Source organism: Fulmarus glacialis, unplaced genomic scaffold (assembly GCF_000690835.1).
Source record: "Fulmarus glacialis isolate BGI_N327 unplaced genomic scaffold, ASM69083v1 scaffold16305, whole genome shotgun sequence".
NCBI classification, from domain to species: Eukaryota; Metazoa; Chordata; class Aves; order Procellariiformes; family Procellariidae; genus Fulmarus; species Fulmarus glacialis.
This window is the reverse complement of record NW_009212514.1, coordinates 47,249-66,070: the sequence shown is the minus strand read 5'-3', so window position 1 is coordinate 66,070 and position 18,822 is coordinate 47,249. Positions and strand designations below refer to the sequence as shown.

At 43.1% G+C, this 18,822-nt stretch overlaps 1 protein-coding gene across 1 annotated transcript in view; it reads right to left on the bottom strand.

The window, feature by feature from the left end:
- Positions 1 to 660: 660 nt before the first annotated feature.
- Positions 661 to 18,822, bottom strand: part of OSBPL5 (oxysterol binding protein-like 5) — a 62,626-nt gene continuing 44,464 nt past the window's right edge. Inside the window, 14 exon segments of the mRNA XM_009577914.1 lie at positions 661 to 1,985; positions 3,032 to 3,178; positions 3,771 to 3,892; positions 5,056 to 5,194; positions 5,738 to 5,822; positions 5,825 to 5,913; positions 8,611 to 8,747; positions 11,542 to 11,631; positions 13,017 to 13,114; positions 14,366 to 14,464; positions 15,420 to 15,516; positions 16,477 to 16,575; positions 17,212 to 17,293; positions 18,716 to 18,822. The exon segment at positions 18,716 to 18,822 is cut by the window's right edge and continues 105 nt beyond it. Of these exon segments, the coding sequence (XP_009576209.1) occupies positions 1,850 to 1,985; positions 3,032 to 3,178; positions 3,771 to 3,892; positions 5,056 to 5,194; positions 5,738 to 5,822; positions 5,825 to 5,913; positions 8,611 to 8,747; positions 11,542 to 11,631; positions 13,017 to 13,114; positions 14,366 to 14,464; positions 15,420 to 15,516; positions 16,477 to 16,575; positions 17,212 to 17,293; positions 18,716 to 18,822 (1,527 nt within the window). The 3' untranslated portion in view covers positions 661 to 1,849.

Below are 18,822 nucleotides of genomic sequence, written 5' to 3'. Positions count from 1 at the left end.
TGCACGTGGCACGGGTCAGACTTCCTCACAAAGGAGTGGCTAGGGTGACGTCCTTCAAAAAGGCACTCGGTCTGGATAGATAATGTTGGCATTCTTCAAGGATGATTTCTCAGGGATGAAGAATTCTTTGGTTTTCTGGAGACTTTTGCTGATAATGAAATCACTCTCACCCTTTATTATTTGTGATCTATTTCTTGAATCTCGGCTTCCAGATGCTGGCTCTTATCCTGTCTGTTCATGTCAGAGACTTGTGGTTCTCTCCATGGAACTATCTAACATCATGAAGTTACCTTATCAAGAACTATCTATCATCATCAAGTTACTCTACCATCAAGTTACCTCCTTAATATAAAGGTTTTCTAAGTCCAAGATAAGTCTGTACATTTACGTGCACGACAGCGAAAATCAAGGCAACCACTTTTCTTTCTATTTTGAGGAAGTTGCTACAATTAGAAGACATGGACAATTTGAGCCAGAGGGGTATTAAATGCTATTGCTGTTCTACCTTATGGCCTATGTCTGAGGCCTTCTTGATGGCCTTTTCCTGTAGCTTTTCCTCTAAAAAGCATGGCCTAAGAGTTATTTACTTGTAAAATGCTATAAAACACAAACCCAAGTTCAAACACACCAACAGTTTCTCAGATAAACTGCCACTGAAAGTTGTGTGTAGTTTTATTTCAACATATCAAGCACAAACAGGTTTCCCCTAACTGGGGAATATGACGAGGAATGTACTTAAAAATTTGGAAACATTTACATTGAAAGATAGCCCAGACTGGCACCACCACTAAGTATTTTAAGGCTGTATATATAGCAGTACTTACCACTTGGAACTACTTCAGGCCAGAAAAGAAAGGCTTAGTATTGTCCGCAGTCTACAGAAAATATTGCAAATCTTTAAAAAATGGTGTAAAATAGGAAGACTATTAACAGAGTTGAACAATGCAGTGGCAAAACCCTTCCTCACCTTTGACAATAAATGTGCCTACGACCGAACACACGTACACCTATATCGCTCCCGTCCTTCTCACCTATCCTGGGGCAGTGGACTCCTCTCTACGATGCTAGTGTGTGATATTATAGAACAGCCATATAGCAAATAATAACAATAATAAGAAGTGACCAGGTTTTACGAACAGGCGTGTCTGACGTTACACTCGGGCCTGGTCCGGGACACCAGTCAGCTTTGCAACCAATCGAGGAGCTTTCACTGAATACTTCCCATTTCCTAAAGAGGAATGGCTCTAGGAAATTGTGCATATTTACAGTTCCCATGGAATGGAAAATAAAACACATCCTGAGGTCCCATTCTGTGTGCGCTGACAAAACAGATCATGACTTAATATCCCGGGGGTGGATTTTTTGGACCAAGTGTGCTCCCTCCCATAATTAAAGGCAGCCGGACAGGCACCGTGGACATCAGTTCTTTACAGCTCCCCAGCTGCACTCCCTCATTCGCAGAGCTATGAACAAGGCCGGCGTGACCTTTCCAAAATGCTGGGGTGTTTACCATTTTGGGGGTACCAATACTGCTGGGTAATTATTAATTGCATCAGAAAATGACAAGACATAGAAAACAAATTGCACAATTAAAGCTACATTTGGCTTCAGCATTAAGGCCCGTACAGGTTAAGAGGTCCTTGAAGATGTACATGTGAAAGGCAAAAATGACATAATCTGCAGGAACAAAGTTTTGCAGGTTCCTAGGTCCCTTTTTAACCTCGTTTTTCAACTTTCTTCCACCTCCGCCGCGTTGGTTCTAAAGTGCTTTGGTGCCCCGCTGGGCTCCTTGCGCGAGTGGCCCCCTTCCTGCAGCCAGTTATCGTTATTGCTGCCAAACGTAGTGATTTTATTTGAAGACATAATTAATGAATAGTTGACACGTAAGAAAGATGCAGAGGAGAAACCAACAGCGAGAGTCCAGGAGGAAGCTTTCAGAAGAGACCTTCCTGTGGAAGGACTTTTTGTTCAGAGCACTGAGGTTTCTGGAAAAGAAAGCAGTACGTTTATCTGGGTATCGTAGGGAGGTGTGCATTCACACGTGTGCGCGTACCCAGAGCTTCCACAGCGGGAGGGATCCCTGTACTTCAGAGACACCCTCACGGGTATAGCACTGTGCCCTGCAGACTTCACCTCCCCTCTTTTTAACAGAAAGATAAGTATTTCTGGCTGCTGCTGGATCAGGCAGAGCAAGCTGGTTGGCATGAGAAGGTGTAAGGGCACAAACCCCAAGAAATCTCTTCATCCAGCACCCACTCACAAACCCATACACTAACCTTCCCAAATACAAGAATTTGCCCTGGGTAATCCCAAGAGCAGCAAAGAAAAGCTAAAGCCATATCACTGACAGCTCCAGAATCCAGAAACGGTGGGCCTCATGTGTGATCCCACCCCACTGAAGCCTCGTGAGGGCTGGATAATACTCCTCATGCAGAGGGGGTTCCCTGGAGCAGATGTAGCAGTTAATACCTCCCCTGCCCTCCCCACAGGAGTCTGCGGTGCAAAGCCCTTTGCCAGCAGTAGGTTAAGCAGGTGTGCTCACTGCTTACCTCAGACAGCAACTAGCATTTTATACAAAAAGTGGGAATGTAGTGCTTTTCGCTCATAGAGCCCAGTTTTCAGACCACACACCTGCTTCTCTGTAGCAAACTAAGCAAATTCATAACATACGTGATGAGAACGGAGACCCCATGCCTCCTTGCCCAGCAGAGATTTTATAGCCAGGACCTGGCCCAGCCCCTCCCAACTGCTGCAGCTGTTTTGCAGCTGGGAGTGCCAAGAGATGCTTAACACGCTGAAGTGATGCTTTTTGCCCTGTAAAGAGAGTCTTAAGAGGAAGAGATTTCCTCACTGTTTTAACTAGGGGATGGCTTTGCCCTTCCGGTATGTTAATAGGTTACCTATTGAAACAGTTGTTAACTGCACCCCTGCAGCTAGTAAGGACGCTCCAAAGGCCACAGTGGAGGAGTTAAATGCCACAGGTTATTTTTAGCCCATTAAGATCATTGATTTGATGAGAGAAAATGGTTACCTGTGTATGTCCTGTTGGGCTCTCTGTAGGGATAAAACAGCTGAATGAATTTCCTTCAGGTGATTCATTTCTTTCCCGCACTGAGCACACAGGCTTTCAAACCCTGCAGCAAAGTATTGAAGGACATTATGTTTTGCATCACCATCTCTGGTGGTGGTGATGAAACACAAACCAGGTTCACTCAGCAAGCGGCTGGCTGTGATCAAATTGTCACGGCCAGGGGGGACACTCTCAGGAGGAAACCTGGGGAGAAGGAGACAGCAGACATAATATTCCACCCCAAAGACACAGGTGAATGGAATGGGTCCTGTGACACTGGCCTGGGGCTCCTTCTTGGCTCTCAGGAAACAATTTTTGCAGCGTCCTCCCCAGCTGAGGGGAGGGGAATAGAGTGCTCACACCTGCCCCCATCTCTGAAACATTCAAGGTCACCTCCAACAAAGGCTGAGAAAAGGGGATGAGAAACGAAGCCTGTTTCCTATCTGTCGATTGGAATGTCAGTGTATTTTTCCAACATGTTTGTGCCAGAAGTTGGGAAGCCCCTGTTGGCATGGATAGCATAAGGCAGAAAGAGAAGTAGAAGTACATACGGAGAATAGAAAAGTAGAACATTCTCTGGGTTTGCCTGTGGGCTATGGGCTCACGGCATTAACTGGGCTGGGAAATGTCCCAGGCCTGGCTCAAGGAATAAGGTACCGAGGGAAGAACATTAAAGCCTGACCCAGTGATACCCAAATACTTGCCATCATCATCTGAGAGCTCCTGCACTGACTCTGGCGTTGAACAGCTGCTCTCTGTATTCTGGCTGTGGTTGGACGGCTGATCGCTGGTTTTGCGGCGCCTGCAGTCTTTGGCAGACCTCTGGATAAAACAGGGATTAAAAGAGACTCGGTCACTGTCAAATTGAAGACTCTTGTGTTTGGCTTTAAACAAAATAATTCGGGGTTCTGGGAAATATCTGTGAGATTGTGAAGTTTGATTGCTTTCTCAGCAACTCCTCGTAGTTGGACTCCTGGCAGCTACTTAAGGATATTACACACATGCCCCATACAGAAGCATTTCCTCAAATGATAACATGCTTAAGAGACCCATCCAAATTTTTCTTGTTGTAGCTTTAACTGGCACACATTAGTGAAGAACTTTACAGTTCTTTTGCTGAGTTGCGTACCCAACAACCAGAAACAGAAGAGAAAGGATGAAAAGAAGAAAAATTTAGAATCAAATTTCCCAGGGAAGATTTTTCAGAAGGTGCCTGAAGGCAGAACTTTTGTGCCTAATTTCTTAATGCACTTTGGAAAGTTTCTCCCGACCTCTCAGATGTGTAAACCAAACACATTGATTCAAACTTCTCACTGGAGGGTCTGAAAAGCAGTTATGAACCTCAAATTTCCCATTGTTCCAGAGACATTCAGATTTGCGGTATTATAAAAGAAAAGTCTATGTACATAATAAGATACGAGTTCTTTGGTGTAATATGGATTATATCTAGCTAGTTCAGCAGCTCTACATTTACAAAGCATTTTATGAATGATATATATTACTCAAAAGATGAATGCAATGAAATAAGAAAGTATCATCTCTGTTTAAGGGAAAGGATGGAGAGAGGTTTCTTATCTTGTCTAAGAGGAAGTAAGTGATAAAGGCAGTTAGTAAAGACCAAAATTGAAGTTGCAGGATCTCAGTTGTGTACTCCAAAACCTTGCTCACACCCTCACTATGGGAAGTTTTCTGCTTTGGAAGCACTGAACAGTGCAGTTCAACTCAGTCATGTGCAAAACCCAGTATAAAAGTAACTGTCACTAACATTGGGTGGAGGAAAAATGCCAAAATGGATAGGGTATGTCAACCAAGAATTATAATTATTTGGAGTTAAAGATGGTGTAATATTGCAGGTCTAGAGTCATAAGCTATATTTACCCAAAACAAACCTTTCAGCCTATGCTGTGCTTACAGGAAAATGCTGCAGAAAAGGGCTGTGTAAAGAATCGTAAAGAATATTATATTCCCCAAAACAGGCTTTTTACCTTGTGCCGTGTGATTTGATTGTTTATGCATGTTGTTTTGTGGTTTGACATCCCTGTGGATAAGTGTCTTTCCATGGTCTGAAGTATCCCATTCTTCTCAAATTGGGCAATGTCATTCAAAGGATCCCAAGGTCTTAAACTTTTGAAACCAAAGGAAAAAACATCAGAAAAACAAGAATCCCACACCAGGTGTGTTAAGAGCAATACAATAATTCTACATGCATCAGGGCAGGCATTCATCACTGACAGTAACCAGAATTTCCACAGATGCAGTGTGAAGAGGAACAGGTATACGTCCCTCTACATTCACAGTTCCTAGCAACAAATAAGGGGGGTTCAGTCTCCAGAGGCTTCACCCTTCTTGCCAGGGGAGGACAGCACAGTTGTCAACTCTGCTCACACAGCGCAGAAATTCTCTGCTAAATGATTCCACGCTTGATTGCAGCAATAGGGATTTGTACCAATGGCACAGCAGATTTTCCATTGCCAAGCCCTCATTTCTAGCTATTCCCAATTAGTATCAGGAATATGTATTCTAATAATGACATGGAGGTCAGAAAGAGCAAGCCCAAGGCATAGTTTGGGGAATGGCAGGCTCCGAATTACAGGTCTGTAACCTTGCTTGCATCCCTGGGGACTCAAGCAGTGAGGTCTGTTCATAACCCCCAACCCCACCACTCACTCCTCATATTTGTAGTGCCATTCGTTAGTCGTGGCGTCGTGCCGGAAAAGCAGCGGTTTCCACTCTGTGCCGTTCTCTCTCCGTCATTCCTCTGCTCCTCTTCCAGCACAAATTTTTCCTGCGTCGCCTTGTGTTGATCGCCTTTGTTTATTGCACTGGTAACGTGCTGCCAAAGCCTAGAAATAAACAGGGAAGCAAGTTAAACCACTTTAAAACCAACAAAGCTGGAACCTTAGAGCAGACACTTTTCTGGTTTATTGATACTCCAGAGGAACTGTATGAGGACTGCTTGGCCTCAGTTTTGGCTTGTATGTTAAAGAAATGTTATGAGAATGGCAACACTGCATGCTGTATACAATGATCTACTGAAGAACAGGCGAACTTTCCCTTAGATAACATCACCTAACAATATTCATTAAAATCTTCAGTGCTGTCTGTATGCTCAATTCATTGAGGTCAGTGGCCTCTTTAGAGGTGATTGATGTATAATGGAGAATCTGTTATCTTCCTCGCCCTTTCAATCATTTATGTTTAGGAGCCTTTGTGTTAATGTCTATCCCTGAAACAAAGGCTTTGTATTTAAAGTTTAGAAGCATTGGAAAATGAATTCATGTGCATGGCTTGCAGCTGCATATGCAATGTTGTACTTCTATATAGGATTAGCAACCATATCTGTAGGAAGCTGATTCAATCTGCAAGTAACGGACATGTACTTGTGCTCACAAACTGCAAGCACGAACACAGGCTTTCACTCGCACTTGTTTTCAGCTGCCAAAAGATACGTGATCTGTCATATGATGTCTCACTGAGCCTCTGCCCGGAGGAGAGGATCTGTCTTTTACGAGAGAAAAATCATTACCTTTTTTTTACTATAGCCAAGCTGTGATAAGCCTCTCCACAGTTCCTCTAATCAGAGCACTCTAATCTTCATTTCAGATTGGAAATACTTTTGAGATTAGCAGTTAGGCCTCCCAAAACATTACCGGGTGGTTTAGCTGTTAGAATGAGCACTGGAGATCCAGGCTGTTCCAGTATTCCCAGCTCCACAAAACACCAGTCCTCCATTTAGAAGATGAATACATTACTGCATTTAATTTGGAGCTTGCTGTGAAGCTCTTAATTTAAAAGGGATACTGATGCTTTCATTATATTTCTATCACCATATGTTAACACAACAATTCCAAAAAAGCAGCCTCTTAGATAATTAACTGAAGGCAGAGGAACACTTTCCTGTCCTTTTTGACACGTCACTCCCATTTTCCTGTGTATGAATCTTTTCTCCCAGAAACAAAGGAAGGAAACTCAATTCAAACTCAAAGTGATGGGGGTGGGGGAGGGAGGAGTGAAAATAACGGCCTGAGAAAATACTGCGGTGGCGTAAAGAGTCGGTCGTAAGGAATGTGGTGGTGTAAAGAGCGAGTCCTCTAATTCTAAGAACCTCAGAGGGACACGCACAAAATTGTTTGACAAAGGCAAATTACTCCATCAAGAGCTGCATGTGTCAGACAATAAGACCCTCCATGGTGAGCTGCATAATGGTATGAGCTTTAGAGACCCTCCAGTGTTTGTGAAAATAGGTGATTTTCAGCACTGCAGGAAAGACTAAGCAATTCAGGCAGAACATAACCTGGATTAGATGGTAATTTATTCCTGCAACTATCAGCATAATAAGGAGCTCAGTGGAATGCCTGTTAGGGATCTAGAATTTTTCCTTTTGCCTCCTTCCCCTGGATGCATGTATCATTATTAATCTCTGATATAGCAAAGGGAGCAGTTCTGGCAGTACCCTGGTAAAGAGAGAAATGGAGATTCTTTGTCCACAATCCGAGATTTCTCTTCTCCTTTAAAAGGATCTTCTTCAGAAGATTAATAGAGAAATGGGCTGCAGTCTGCTCTGCTCTGTGACAATGGCAATTGCACGACTGTAAGTTACAAATACAGACTTTATTGCCCATAACGTCCACTGCTGTCCAGAACAAACTAAACATTCATGTGTTTTTATTTTCATGCAATCCCTTTCTTTACCCATAAAAAGGTGAATCTTCTTAGTGTGATGTGATGCAACACCAAAATTGGATGCCCACAGGGAGGTGGACAATGTAATACAGAATCAGGCAGCAAACTGCACGTACTGGCTTGGGATGTTAGCTGGTACTGGCTAACCATATTGGTGAGATGGCAGGACTAGTTGGTTTCAAGCCAGCACCGCATGATGTTGCTCTAGCTGTTCTTGCCAAGAACTGGCTCGGGGATGCTCATTGCATCAGGTAGTCATTCCTTCCCATTTCCTAAGTCATGTGCCAGGACTATATTTTCAGGTAATCTACATTACCCTAAAAAAAATGGTGCAGACTTCCTCGGAGATCTCAGCTGAGATTACGAGGCAGGGTTAAACATCTCTTTAATTAATTACATTCTCTCATAAAATCCTGTTATGTGGTTCAAACTACTGCTCTGCTCATGCCAGGACTTTCCACATGATTCCTGCATCTAGTTTAAGAGCCTGTGGTGGAAACAACCCTTCTTAACAAGACATCCAACCTCAGATTGACATCTTGCCCTTCTGTAAAATGTTCCAGCCGTTACAGAGACTCTCTTCACGATCTCTCGAGTTCAGGGAGAGTTGTTATTTTAGCAGATAAAATGTAGCCTCCACTATTTCTCAGCCCAGCCCCCTGGTTATTTCGGAGCTATACTTCATGGAAATACTCCAGAGTTAATAGACTGGAAAAAAACAGGTAAATGGCTGGGTAGTATGTGCAGGCAAAGTGGGTCACTGCCTTTCTAGGACTGTGCTGAGGAATTGGAGCCTTCTGATCAGAGCCCCGCTTCCAGCGGGGAAGCAGCAGCGAGACGTTCCCAGAGCTCCTTACCTCTCCGACTCGAAGTCCGACTGCTCCTCAAAGAGCACAATATGGCGCTTCAGTCTCTGCCTTCGTACTTCACTGGTTGGGTTCCAGAACATTTCCGCGTTCCCGTTTTTCAACTCATTTATATGCACTTCCCCATCCTGAGAAGGAAAATTAAGTGAAAAGGTATTAATCAGTCAATCAGAAACACAAGGCAGAAAATAATCCTGACAAATGGAAGCTGCTTCCGGATGATGATCAGTGATAGGGCTTGATTGGAAGGCTTCTTTCCTCCTCTATCCCATTAAATCTCACTGAACACTTCCTGAAAGTTTCTAAAATGAATGAGGCGAGGAAATACTGGCTGAATTAATCAGAGAAGAATTAGAAAGGGACCTGGTCCCTTTTGTTAGTCTTGTCCCCAGACAAGGGTACCACAGAAGCCCTAGGTTGTTCTTCTTTCCCCACTGTTCCTCTCAGGTACCACCCAGCACATATAAACAAGATCCCTAGCTCCTTTTCCAGTCTTTCTTCTATTCCTCAATGCTGAAATCTCACGCAGAGCCTACTGAAATACCATCCTCTCTAGAAAGGAGAGCTAAAGGTGAGATATTCTTTCACTTTTTTTTTTTCAGTTTAGCCAGGTTTTTCTATTATTGCTCCTGAATTTCATTTAGCGCTTCAAAATGCCAGGGGTCTTTCATCCTTATTCCTTACCAATTTACTTGGCAACTAACTATTAAGCAGCAGTTCTCTGGTCTGAGGCTGACTAGACAATATTGCTGTGTCCCTGCTTAACTAAGCTGCTTCCCCGCCTTGCTCACAGACGCAGCAATGCCACAGAGCCAGACAGGGTAGTTTACAGAGCATATAGTGAACAGCACGACGCTGACTGCAAGTGCAACGAATCAGACGATCACAGCTGCTGAACAGCATGTGCATTGGTGCCATTCAGCTGCCTGGTCATGGTATGAGTATCATGCAAACCTTATTAGGTCATGGCTATTGGCTTTGCCTGTCGCTGCCTAATTCCTTTGCGTTCCAGCTGCTGCATTTCTTCCCCTGCCACGGTCCCTTGATGCATGTCTCAAAGTCCACTTTCCACATCTTCAGCTGTGAAATTCCTCCAACCCTGAGGGACGCTCATGCCTCCCCAAAGTCTCCCTTAGGACTTCCTCTGCCATGTCCTGAGGTGCCAGCTCCAGGACAGATCTCAGGTCCCCAAGAGCCCCCCAGCCGTGGATGGGAGGAGGCAAGACAGCATTATCAAACATCACTCTGTGCATCTCTAAGGGGCACATATACAAGGCCTCAGCTGTTGCTTTGATCCTGGGGCTGAGAAGCATTGGGATTTGCTTCCCTTCTTTATTCAGGTGGGTTTTCAGGTTCTGAGGCAGAGAATTAGCCTTTCAGCTGCGAGGGTTTCTGTCAGGAAACTGGATGGTGCCAGAGAAAAGCCTGCAGAGCTCAGGAGAGCCGGCCAATACTCTCAGCGGGGAGGGAGGAGAACAAACGACATCCCTACCACTGCACAGCAGCTATTCTATTCACAGCATGCAACTGCAAACAGCGGCTTATGGAGCCACCCTTTCAAAGCCATTTAACTTCTTTTCTACATAATTCTAATTTTGTGCACCACAAACAACCAGCACAAAGAACAAGGGAGGAATAAATTATTTTCAGGCTGATAAAACCCAAACACAGAAGGCTGGAAGCGGAGCAGCACGCAACCATGTGGCTTGGCACCCCAGGGGAGCCACTTGATTACATGCTCTCGCGGATGGTGTTCGCGGACCCACCGCAGACAAGGTACTTCACAGTTCAGCACAACTCACAATTGCCAAGGCTCATCCTGCAGGAAAGGGAGCTCAGAATGGAAAAGCTACCCAGGCACAGGGAGCAAATCTCCTTGTATACACTTAGAGAGGGCAAATCTCCCAATTTCAAAGCAGTCAATTAGCTTTTTATGTAAAAAGACAGGTTGCCTGAGGGGAGGAGTCCAATACCAAAGGCTACACTGTGGTTAGAACCTCACTTTAGAAAGGGCTTTATCCAGGCACATTTCACCTGACCTACTTTAAATACCTCCTTTAGGATAAGACAAATCTGGTCTCGGGAGTGACAATTTCTATGGACAGGAAAGGGAGCATAGGTCAACTATAATGAAGATGCTAATGTCTAAATGTAGCTGAGATTAACACCTAAGTGTCCAGCCCAAAGCCAGGGCTCACTACTTTTGCCTTGGTTACCAGGAGTTCCCAACCAAAACTCTAGTCTACATCCTTCACCATGCAACTTTATTCTTGCTGGATTTTGGCTTAAGGATGCCTTTGAGTGATTCATTTGTGGATACTAAGTGTGCAAAGCTGCTAGCTGCTCTGCTGACTATTCTGAGCTGCTCGTACAGATAGACCCTCACAGGATCTGTCTCTTGGTCCTTCGTCTCATAAACAGAGAATAACCATCTTCTATCATAAAGGTTTGCTGTGAAAATAATGAATTTAAACCCCCGTGAAGTTCCTCCCTGATACTGCTGTAGCTGGGGGAGTATTAAACACAAGACAAAAGGAAGCCTCATGATTTTCACAATCACAGTAAGACACACTATGTCTCCTGCCATCAGTGCTTGTCCTAAGCCTGGGACCCGAAATACAGAGCCACTGGCTTCGATGGAAATGCACCTCACTGGTCCCAGCTTTGGCCCAGGCTCTGGGAGTGCAAGCATTACTCGCACTGCAGGTGGATGGGACTACGGAAGCATAAATGACCTTGAGAGGTGTGGCCCGGAAAGCTCTGCTCGCCTGCGCTCCCTGGGGATGGCGGGAAGAGGCAGGACGCGGGCCCTCCACAGCCCCCACACCAACGCAGGGAGCCTGCCAAGGGCTGCCAGTCCTCCCACACACCCTGCTGCCACGCGCACTTAAACTGTCAGCCACTTCGATTATCGTATGTTACCCAGTGTCCATTGAGACTTGCTAACACTTCTTCTCCTGATTTAATCTTCCCAGAGATTTGATTAATGCTTGCGCTGCCACCGAAGAAGGGCTGTCAGGGGAGAATAGAAATAGAAAATATGATCAGTCTAGTGAGAATTGGAAGGGAGCCAAACACAGTGATGCAGCAGGAGTGAAGGAAAGTGCAAGTTGCTTGATTTCCACTATTTCTGGGGAAAGGCAAGATGAATTCTAACATGGATTTTGACTGTCTGGCTTTGTGCCCTCCTCTCTTTGTTTGCAATACCAAAATCACTGTAGGAGCTGCAGGAAGGGAGATAAGCCTTCAGGTGCATTAACATTCAGCAGTGCAAGGCCTCGCCTTCATTGCAAATACATTTATTGTCAGCTAGACATCAGGATAAGTGTATGTGGGCAAGTCCTTCCCATTAACCAGAATCACATTACAGTTTGCACCCTTATACTTGCAGCCTTGTCCAAAGAAAAGGAGCAGCTTTAATGCAGTTGGTGACTTTTCCTGCTTATAGGACAGCAACAGCAGTGTGGCACTGCTGATGGCTGCATCTGTGTGAAGTCTCCAGTGTGAAGAAGCTCTCGTCAGCAGCAAACAAAAAAAGAAAAAGGGTATTTCCAGAGTCAAGGAAAAGATTCTCAGAACAATGGAAAATTCCCCTCACCTCCTGCCTGCCAAACACAGGAAACAGCAATGATAGAGTGACCAGCTCTTCCATTCATACCACACAACATTTCTTCAGACATTTTAGCAGCTACTTTCCAATAACATTTGTGCAGAGGAACTTTTTTTTTTAAAATAACAATATAAAACCAAATTTCCCACAACACCCACGGAAAAGAAATCATAAGTATCTGAAGAATCAATGTATGCAATCCAGCAGAGAATTGCTACATACCCAAATTAATAACAAAGTTATGGGGTTTACCTTTAAGTTCTCACAATTCTACTAAAAAAGGTGGCTATGAAATATTCAAAGTAGAGCACATAACTAAGCCACAGGGGCCTTTCTGAGTCATGTTTGGACTAAGCATATTGTTTTAAAGCCAGAAAAGAAGGTAAGAGTACGTATGTCATGGCTACTGGAGAGCTACACTGAAGATCCACATCCTAACTTGCCTCAGAGTAGTTTGTACACCTCGCTGTGTTTTGCAAGTAAAAATAATGGTACCTTCCTAAACAGAAGCCACATTGTCATTGCCAAACATTCAGAACAGAGTTTGGCCTGTAGCCAGCTGGCTGGCCGTGAACAAGTCGTGTAAAACTCAGGCTTCCTGGGTTCAAATCAAGTTGCACTAGGCAAAACTGACTGCAGAATGACTACTCTTCTCCGGGTAGGCCACCCCGTGGTGCATGCATACACTGCTGGTACATAAATGATCTGGTGTGTATAGTCAAACCTTGCCTGGAGCATAGGAGCAAGCCTGAGACCCATTCAAAATGGGGGCCACAATGTCTTTTACCTTTAGCTTGAATTCCAGTTCTGCCCTGTGGTTCGTTTTCTCACAGTCGATGGTAACTTTCCCTCCAAGCTCCATTGTCATGGTACCATATAAAAGTCCTGAAAGGGGAAAAAGAGACTTAAGAGAGGCCCCCAGAGATGGAAGCGATCTGCTTTCTCGACTCAAACCGGCTGTCGCTGACACGCTGTAAAATTCACTACTTGGCTTAAAGTTTTTAAAAGACAGAAACCAAAGTTTCTAGGAAATGGCTCTTTACTATAAGCCTGAAGAATCCTCCCCTGAGTCCATATTCCCCATTTATTACACCAGCTAGGAAATAACGACTCACAGGTGCTGATAGTGCATCTGTGGCAAGCTGAAAGTGGGAAAGGAAAAACAAGGAAAGTTGCGCCCAGCAACTTCATTTATACTGGTGCTTAAACAGACCCAGTCACTTCTCACAGAGTGGATGGGGCAGAGAGGAGCTGTAACGGGATTCAGCAGAATCTGGGAGACTAGCAGTCATGTAAGGGACTCCTTTTATGCTTATCATTTCCTGAAAAGGTCATTTGCAGAAAAAGAAAAATTGATAGGAAAAAGATTTATGCACAGGAATAATTCACAGAGGGCGTGATTTACAGAAGTTACTGTTTTCAGGTAGCTAGACCCTCCATAGAGGTCAACATGCCAAAATAAAAAAATATTCAAAACCCAAAATTGAATCAAACAGCTGCAGGAGTGATTTTATCACTGTGGTTGAAATGCTGCCAACACTTAGCGTCCTAAGGAGAAATGCAAAGTTACAGCAGTGAATCAGCAGCCATCCCCTGGCCTCAGCGCACATCCAGCTCAACAGAGCAAAGCCACATGGTAACAGGTATCAGCCTCACTGAGGCAGCTCATACGCTGAGGAATATCATGATTAGAGTAACAAAGAAATCAGAAGAGAAGTCAGGAATTTCCTTTATTCTCAAAAAGCCAGAAAATATATTAAGCAATTTCAGTGTTAACATTAGAAAAACTTTTTATCCTCAGAAGCTTGGAAATGTACTCTTATTCTTTCCATCTTCACTTTATCTGCAGTGCATATACGCAGTATTTTTTTGTTTCTACACAGTGTTAAAACTAACTTAGATGGGCCTAATTCTGTCCTCAGCTCTGCACAGACAAATCAAAAAGACTTCAATGAGGATTACCAGTCTTTTGCTGAGTGCTACGACTCCTGTGTGGAGCAACTGCTCCCTGGAATTACCAGCCCCTGTGGTGCCAGGTATTCGAGAGGGAAGAAGAGAGCCAGTGCAAAGTTAGTCAGTGAGATACCATTATATTATTCTTTCTGTTTGCTTCCTATTTGAACAGTCACAACTTACCTTTACAGTGGGCGTATGGCATAGTAATTATATAATCTTCCCCCCTGTTTAGAAACATAAGCTTTGCTTTCCCATCCAACAGTGCAGAAAGTGAGTTACCTAGAATTTAAAAGAACAAATACATAGATATTAAAAAATGCATGTTATACTTGCTCACTCATCCTACTTCAGAAAAACATTTCCATTTAAATGTAGGACACTAATGAAAGAAGAGATATGAAATGCTAATAATTCAGGACCCTGCAAATCATTTACTGTTGGAAGCAGACAGTTCTAATAAACTCTCTGCTGTATGGCTCATATTTGCTCTGGCATTTAGCCCCTGTTGCAGAAAGAGCACTAGATTAAATAAGTCATTAGTGGGATGCAGTTCCAGTGCTTAAAAGTTTTTCAGACCCTTCTGTTCTCACAACTTTTCTGATTGTGTATGATCCCAACTAACAAATAAAATTGCCAGAAGCACAGCAATGACTACTTACAAGTGTTTCAGCGAACACATGTACCAGAGCATAGTACTTAAGAGGTGTTTGTCTAAATAAAAAAACCTATTTCAAATAGCATCGCTGTTTCAGAGCCTGCGGTTGTGCTGTCTCCATTGAGATTAAAAGATTCGAGGACATTTTGAAGCTCTAAGGTTCAACTTTCAGAAATCTGGGAGCTAGATAAATGGTTACATTTATACAGAGACTTTCACAAAAGTCAGTTGGATGATCAGATAGCTATAGAATTACTCATCCGTCAGCATATGCAAAGTAGTCAACAACCAATTGCCCATACATTCTCATGAACCTTTGCTTTCTGAAAACCAGGTTTTTAAAGCTCTCAATTTTTCTATCTGATTTTTTTTTTTTTTAACATCAGTGTGATCTCCTACTGAGATGTTGGAAATGGGGAAAACCCAGGAGAGCCAAGACAAGGAATTAGAATTTCCTGGTGGTAGATCTCTTAAGCATTTCTTTGTTCTTATCCCTCAACACACTCAAGAGTGATTGAAAAGCAAATCAAAACCAATGCCATGATGTTACCTGGAAGATGCCTAGGCTTAATGCCTTACCATAAAACTTGGACCTAGCCAGAATGCTGCCAGTAATGCAGAATCCGTCCTTCCTATTGCTGACATGAAAAGCTGACACTGGCGGATGATGGGAGACCTAGAAGAAAAATAGGCACAGGTCATTTACAGCAGTCTTTACAGGCTAAGCAGAACGGTGGGTGCATACACAGCCTTACACGGTGTTACACATGCTCTAGGAAAAGTGCAAGACGGAGGCCGCAGGACTGAGCAGAGTCCTCTATGCCCCATCTGTACCATTAACCTCAATGTTAAAGGAGGGACCGTTATATATCAGAACATTATATATGCAAACTTTCTCCCCCATCCCGTATTTTCTTGTCCTTGTGCATTTGAAACCACTTTAGGCCAACAGGTACACTGTCAGATTTTCAACACAATAAATGACAGTGCAGAACTTTTTGGCAGCATATGAATAACCTCCATAAAATGGATGCAGTGGCTGAAATAAAATAAAACAAAATAAAAATTCTCTGATTAAATAGGAAAAAAAAGTATGTGAAACAGGGAGTCCCTGTACCAAAGTCCACATGGTCCTCGGATCCCTTTATTAACACTGTAAATCTCAAACTAAATTTTGTCAGGCCAGTTTACTTGTGAGCTCTGCCCTTCATTTATCCCCAAAGACACAGAGATAAGCTCTCAATTTACTCCCATTAAAATCATTATAGAAACTTCAGAAATAAAGGAAGGTAGGATTTGGTTAAGTGTTTTATGCCCCTTTTAACAGAGGCAATACAAACCATGTTTTATTAACAATATGAAAACAGTAGGGCAGAATCCCATGGAAAAGGTCGTTATTGAAGAGGCTAATGTTATATATGGGAGACCTGCTTTTATAGTCTCCAAAGCTCACATCATCTCTGTAAATCTAAAAAGAAAAAAGATCAGCAGCTAGTTTACTCCATGTCCCACTCTGGATGTTTACAGAAAACTCCAAGTTCCTCTCCTAGCGTGAGATGAGGAGCGTGTTCCTATGCATGGAGGTGCAAGCAGGCTGCTGTCTGCAACACCTGAGCATCCAAATAAAGCAACTTACCTGTTCTGCTATGTAAAATGTGTGACTGTTCGTCTGAGGGTGAAACCAACAGCAGCGAAACGTCTCTCCCAGAATAGGGTTGTATGGCTTTTTTATTCCCTAAAAAACAAAGTAATCAAAACCTGCTACAAATGAAGATTTGCAATCCAACTCTACAGAGTTGGCCACAAACCAACATAGTAATTTCCTCTCTGATGTTTTAAACTAAGTCAATCACAAGAATCAAAACCAAAGAACTAGTTACACATATCCTCCTAATCTAATCTTTTAATCTGAGCCATAGATTCATCTGCTATTCTCACTTCTAATCTTCAATTAATCTTCAATACTGCCTGATCAAAGCTTTACGAGATGATCAAACTTTATTATTTCTGCTACTATATGCAGCAGGTGCATACTGGTGTGGAAACATGGCACTATGGTACTAATAGCCCTGAAAAGAGAAAGGAGACCTGCTTTCAGTGAAGGGAAAAATCTTGCATCCAAGGACGTTACTTGTTGATGACTAGCTTTGCCTTCTAACTGTCCAGTGCAAAGGCTCTGAGATTGATCAACACTATTTTGCACTCAGTATCTACTCTGAAACCAAATGCAACTTCAGTTTTAAAAGTAATGGTCAAAGTCTTCTGAACAATAGAAGAGGTAAAGTGTCAAAGGAAAGGCAATAAAGAAATACATAACCATAGCAGAAGATTTCAATGCCCATTACAACCCCAACTTCATGCATTCTTTTACCTTTGGCTTCTTATAGAAGCCGGACAGATACCACCTCAAAACTTGCTTCATTCGACTGTAAGGATCATCTTCAAGGACAGCCCTGCAGGACAGAACATAAAATGCTCTTTATGCTGTTCACACATCACATTCATTTCATACTAGTATAACATTAATTTCAATAGTATTTCCCCAGTACTAAAGGGAAGTAACTTCTGTGCTGCTGCCAGTGAAAAAGGTGTCTGCCAGCAGAAATAATTTTTTTTTTAGTAACATACATCACACAATACACACATAAACTCTTAAAAAGTGGCACCCCTTGCCCTGCATAAAGCCTAATAAAATTTCTGGATTGTATCAGGTTTGATTGGGCATTCAAGTATGTTAATGTGGGACTGCCACTCACACTAGCATTTAGTTAGAGCTAATAGTACAGTGTGAGTCATAAAAACAACAATACTTATGCCGCCAAAATAAAAAACAACTCTGTTTTTCTCTCTTTTTCTTTGTTTCTCTCTTCCTTAAAAGATCTTTAAAGCTGATGTGTCTCATGGCCTCTTTCAGTACTTTGAGATTTCATACAATAATTTAGGTTGGAAGGGACTTCTCAAGGTCATGTCATCCAACACCTCCCCGCTCAAAGATGAAGTGAGAAGTAAACATAAACAGTAGAGTTCCTGCTATTTCCAACCATTTAGTCAGATTTGAAAATCAACCTGGATAAGTTCTTGCAAAATCTATTTAGAAGGATCATCCGTACCACAAAGAGGTTTTAACAAAACCTCCAAACTTCTTGAAGTTTTCTTAGATGTCAGCACTGAGGAGAACTATTTCCTTAACTTCAGATGTTACAAATACCACAAACAAGGCTTGAAAATACCACGATTCTAAAATTGCCCAGAGGCAGTGGAATAAACATGAGTAACTAGTGCTGCTATTTGAATATTGCACACACTGGTTTTAAAATACACCAGGCATATCTCATTGAGAAGGCTGGTCCTATCTGCAAGCATAACGTTTTCTATTTTCTACTCTGCTGCTCCCAGCAGGTCTCTCTCATCAATGGTGTTAAAAGATGTTTCTTATTTGTTCATCAACCAACATAATTATATTGCTTTTGGGGGCAGAAGTGCTTGACAGTTCTGTTTGCTCTCTGTCCTATTCCCCTCTGTACACGAGTACACCAGAAGGTGGCACAGCTCTGTTGCAAGATGCTCAAAGGCATGAGCTGAATCCCCATCAGTTCCAGCCAATGCTGGCAAACATGTGCATGTGCAAAGGTGGTTTTCTCCAGAGTTTAACTGTTTTCCTTGCTTCCTTGCTCCTCATTGGCAGCAGTCCATCTTTAAAAGGTCACTGCAGCTGGTGCCTGGCTTGATTTACGTTGAATCCAGTGACCTGGGTATTATTTGGGAGCCTTTCAAGCATACAAATGCATCCCAGCCAGCACCAAGCTAACACTGTAACACATTTTCACAAATATAAGAAAAGTGCCCACGTCGGGCATGCTCTCTGCGCTGCTTACTGGGAAAGCAGGTCAGCATGGTAGTAGTAATCAGAGAGTTTGTTAAGGAATGAGCGTGGCTCCAGGATGAAGGTGGGCAGCACTACCCGTGACAGGTCCATGCCGGG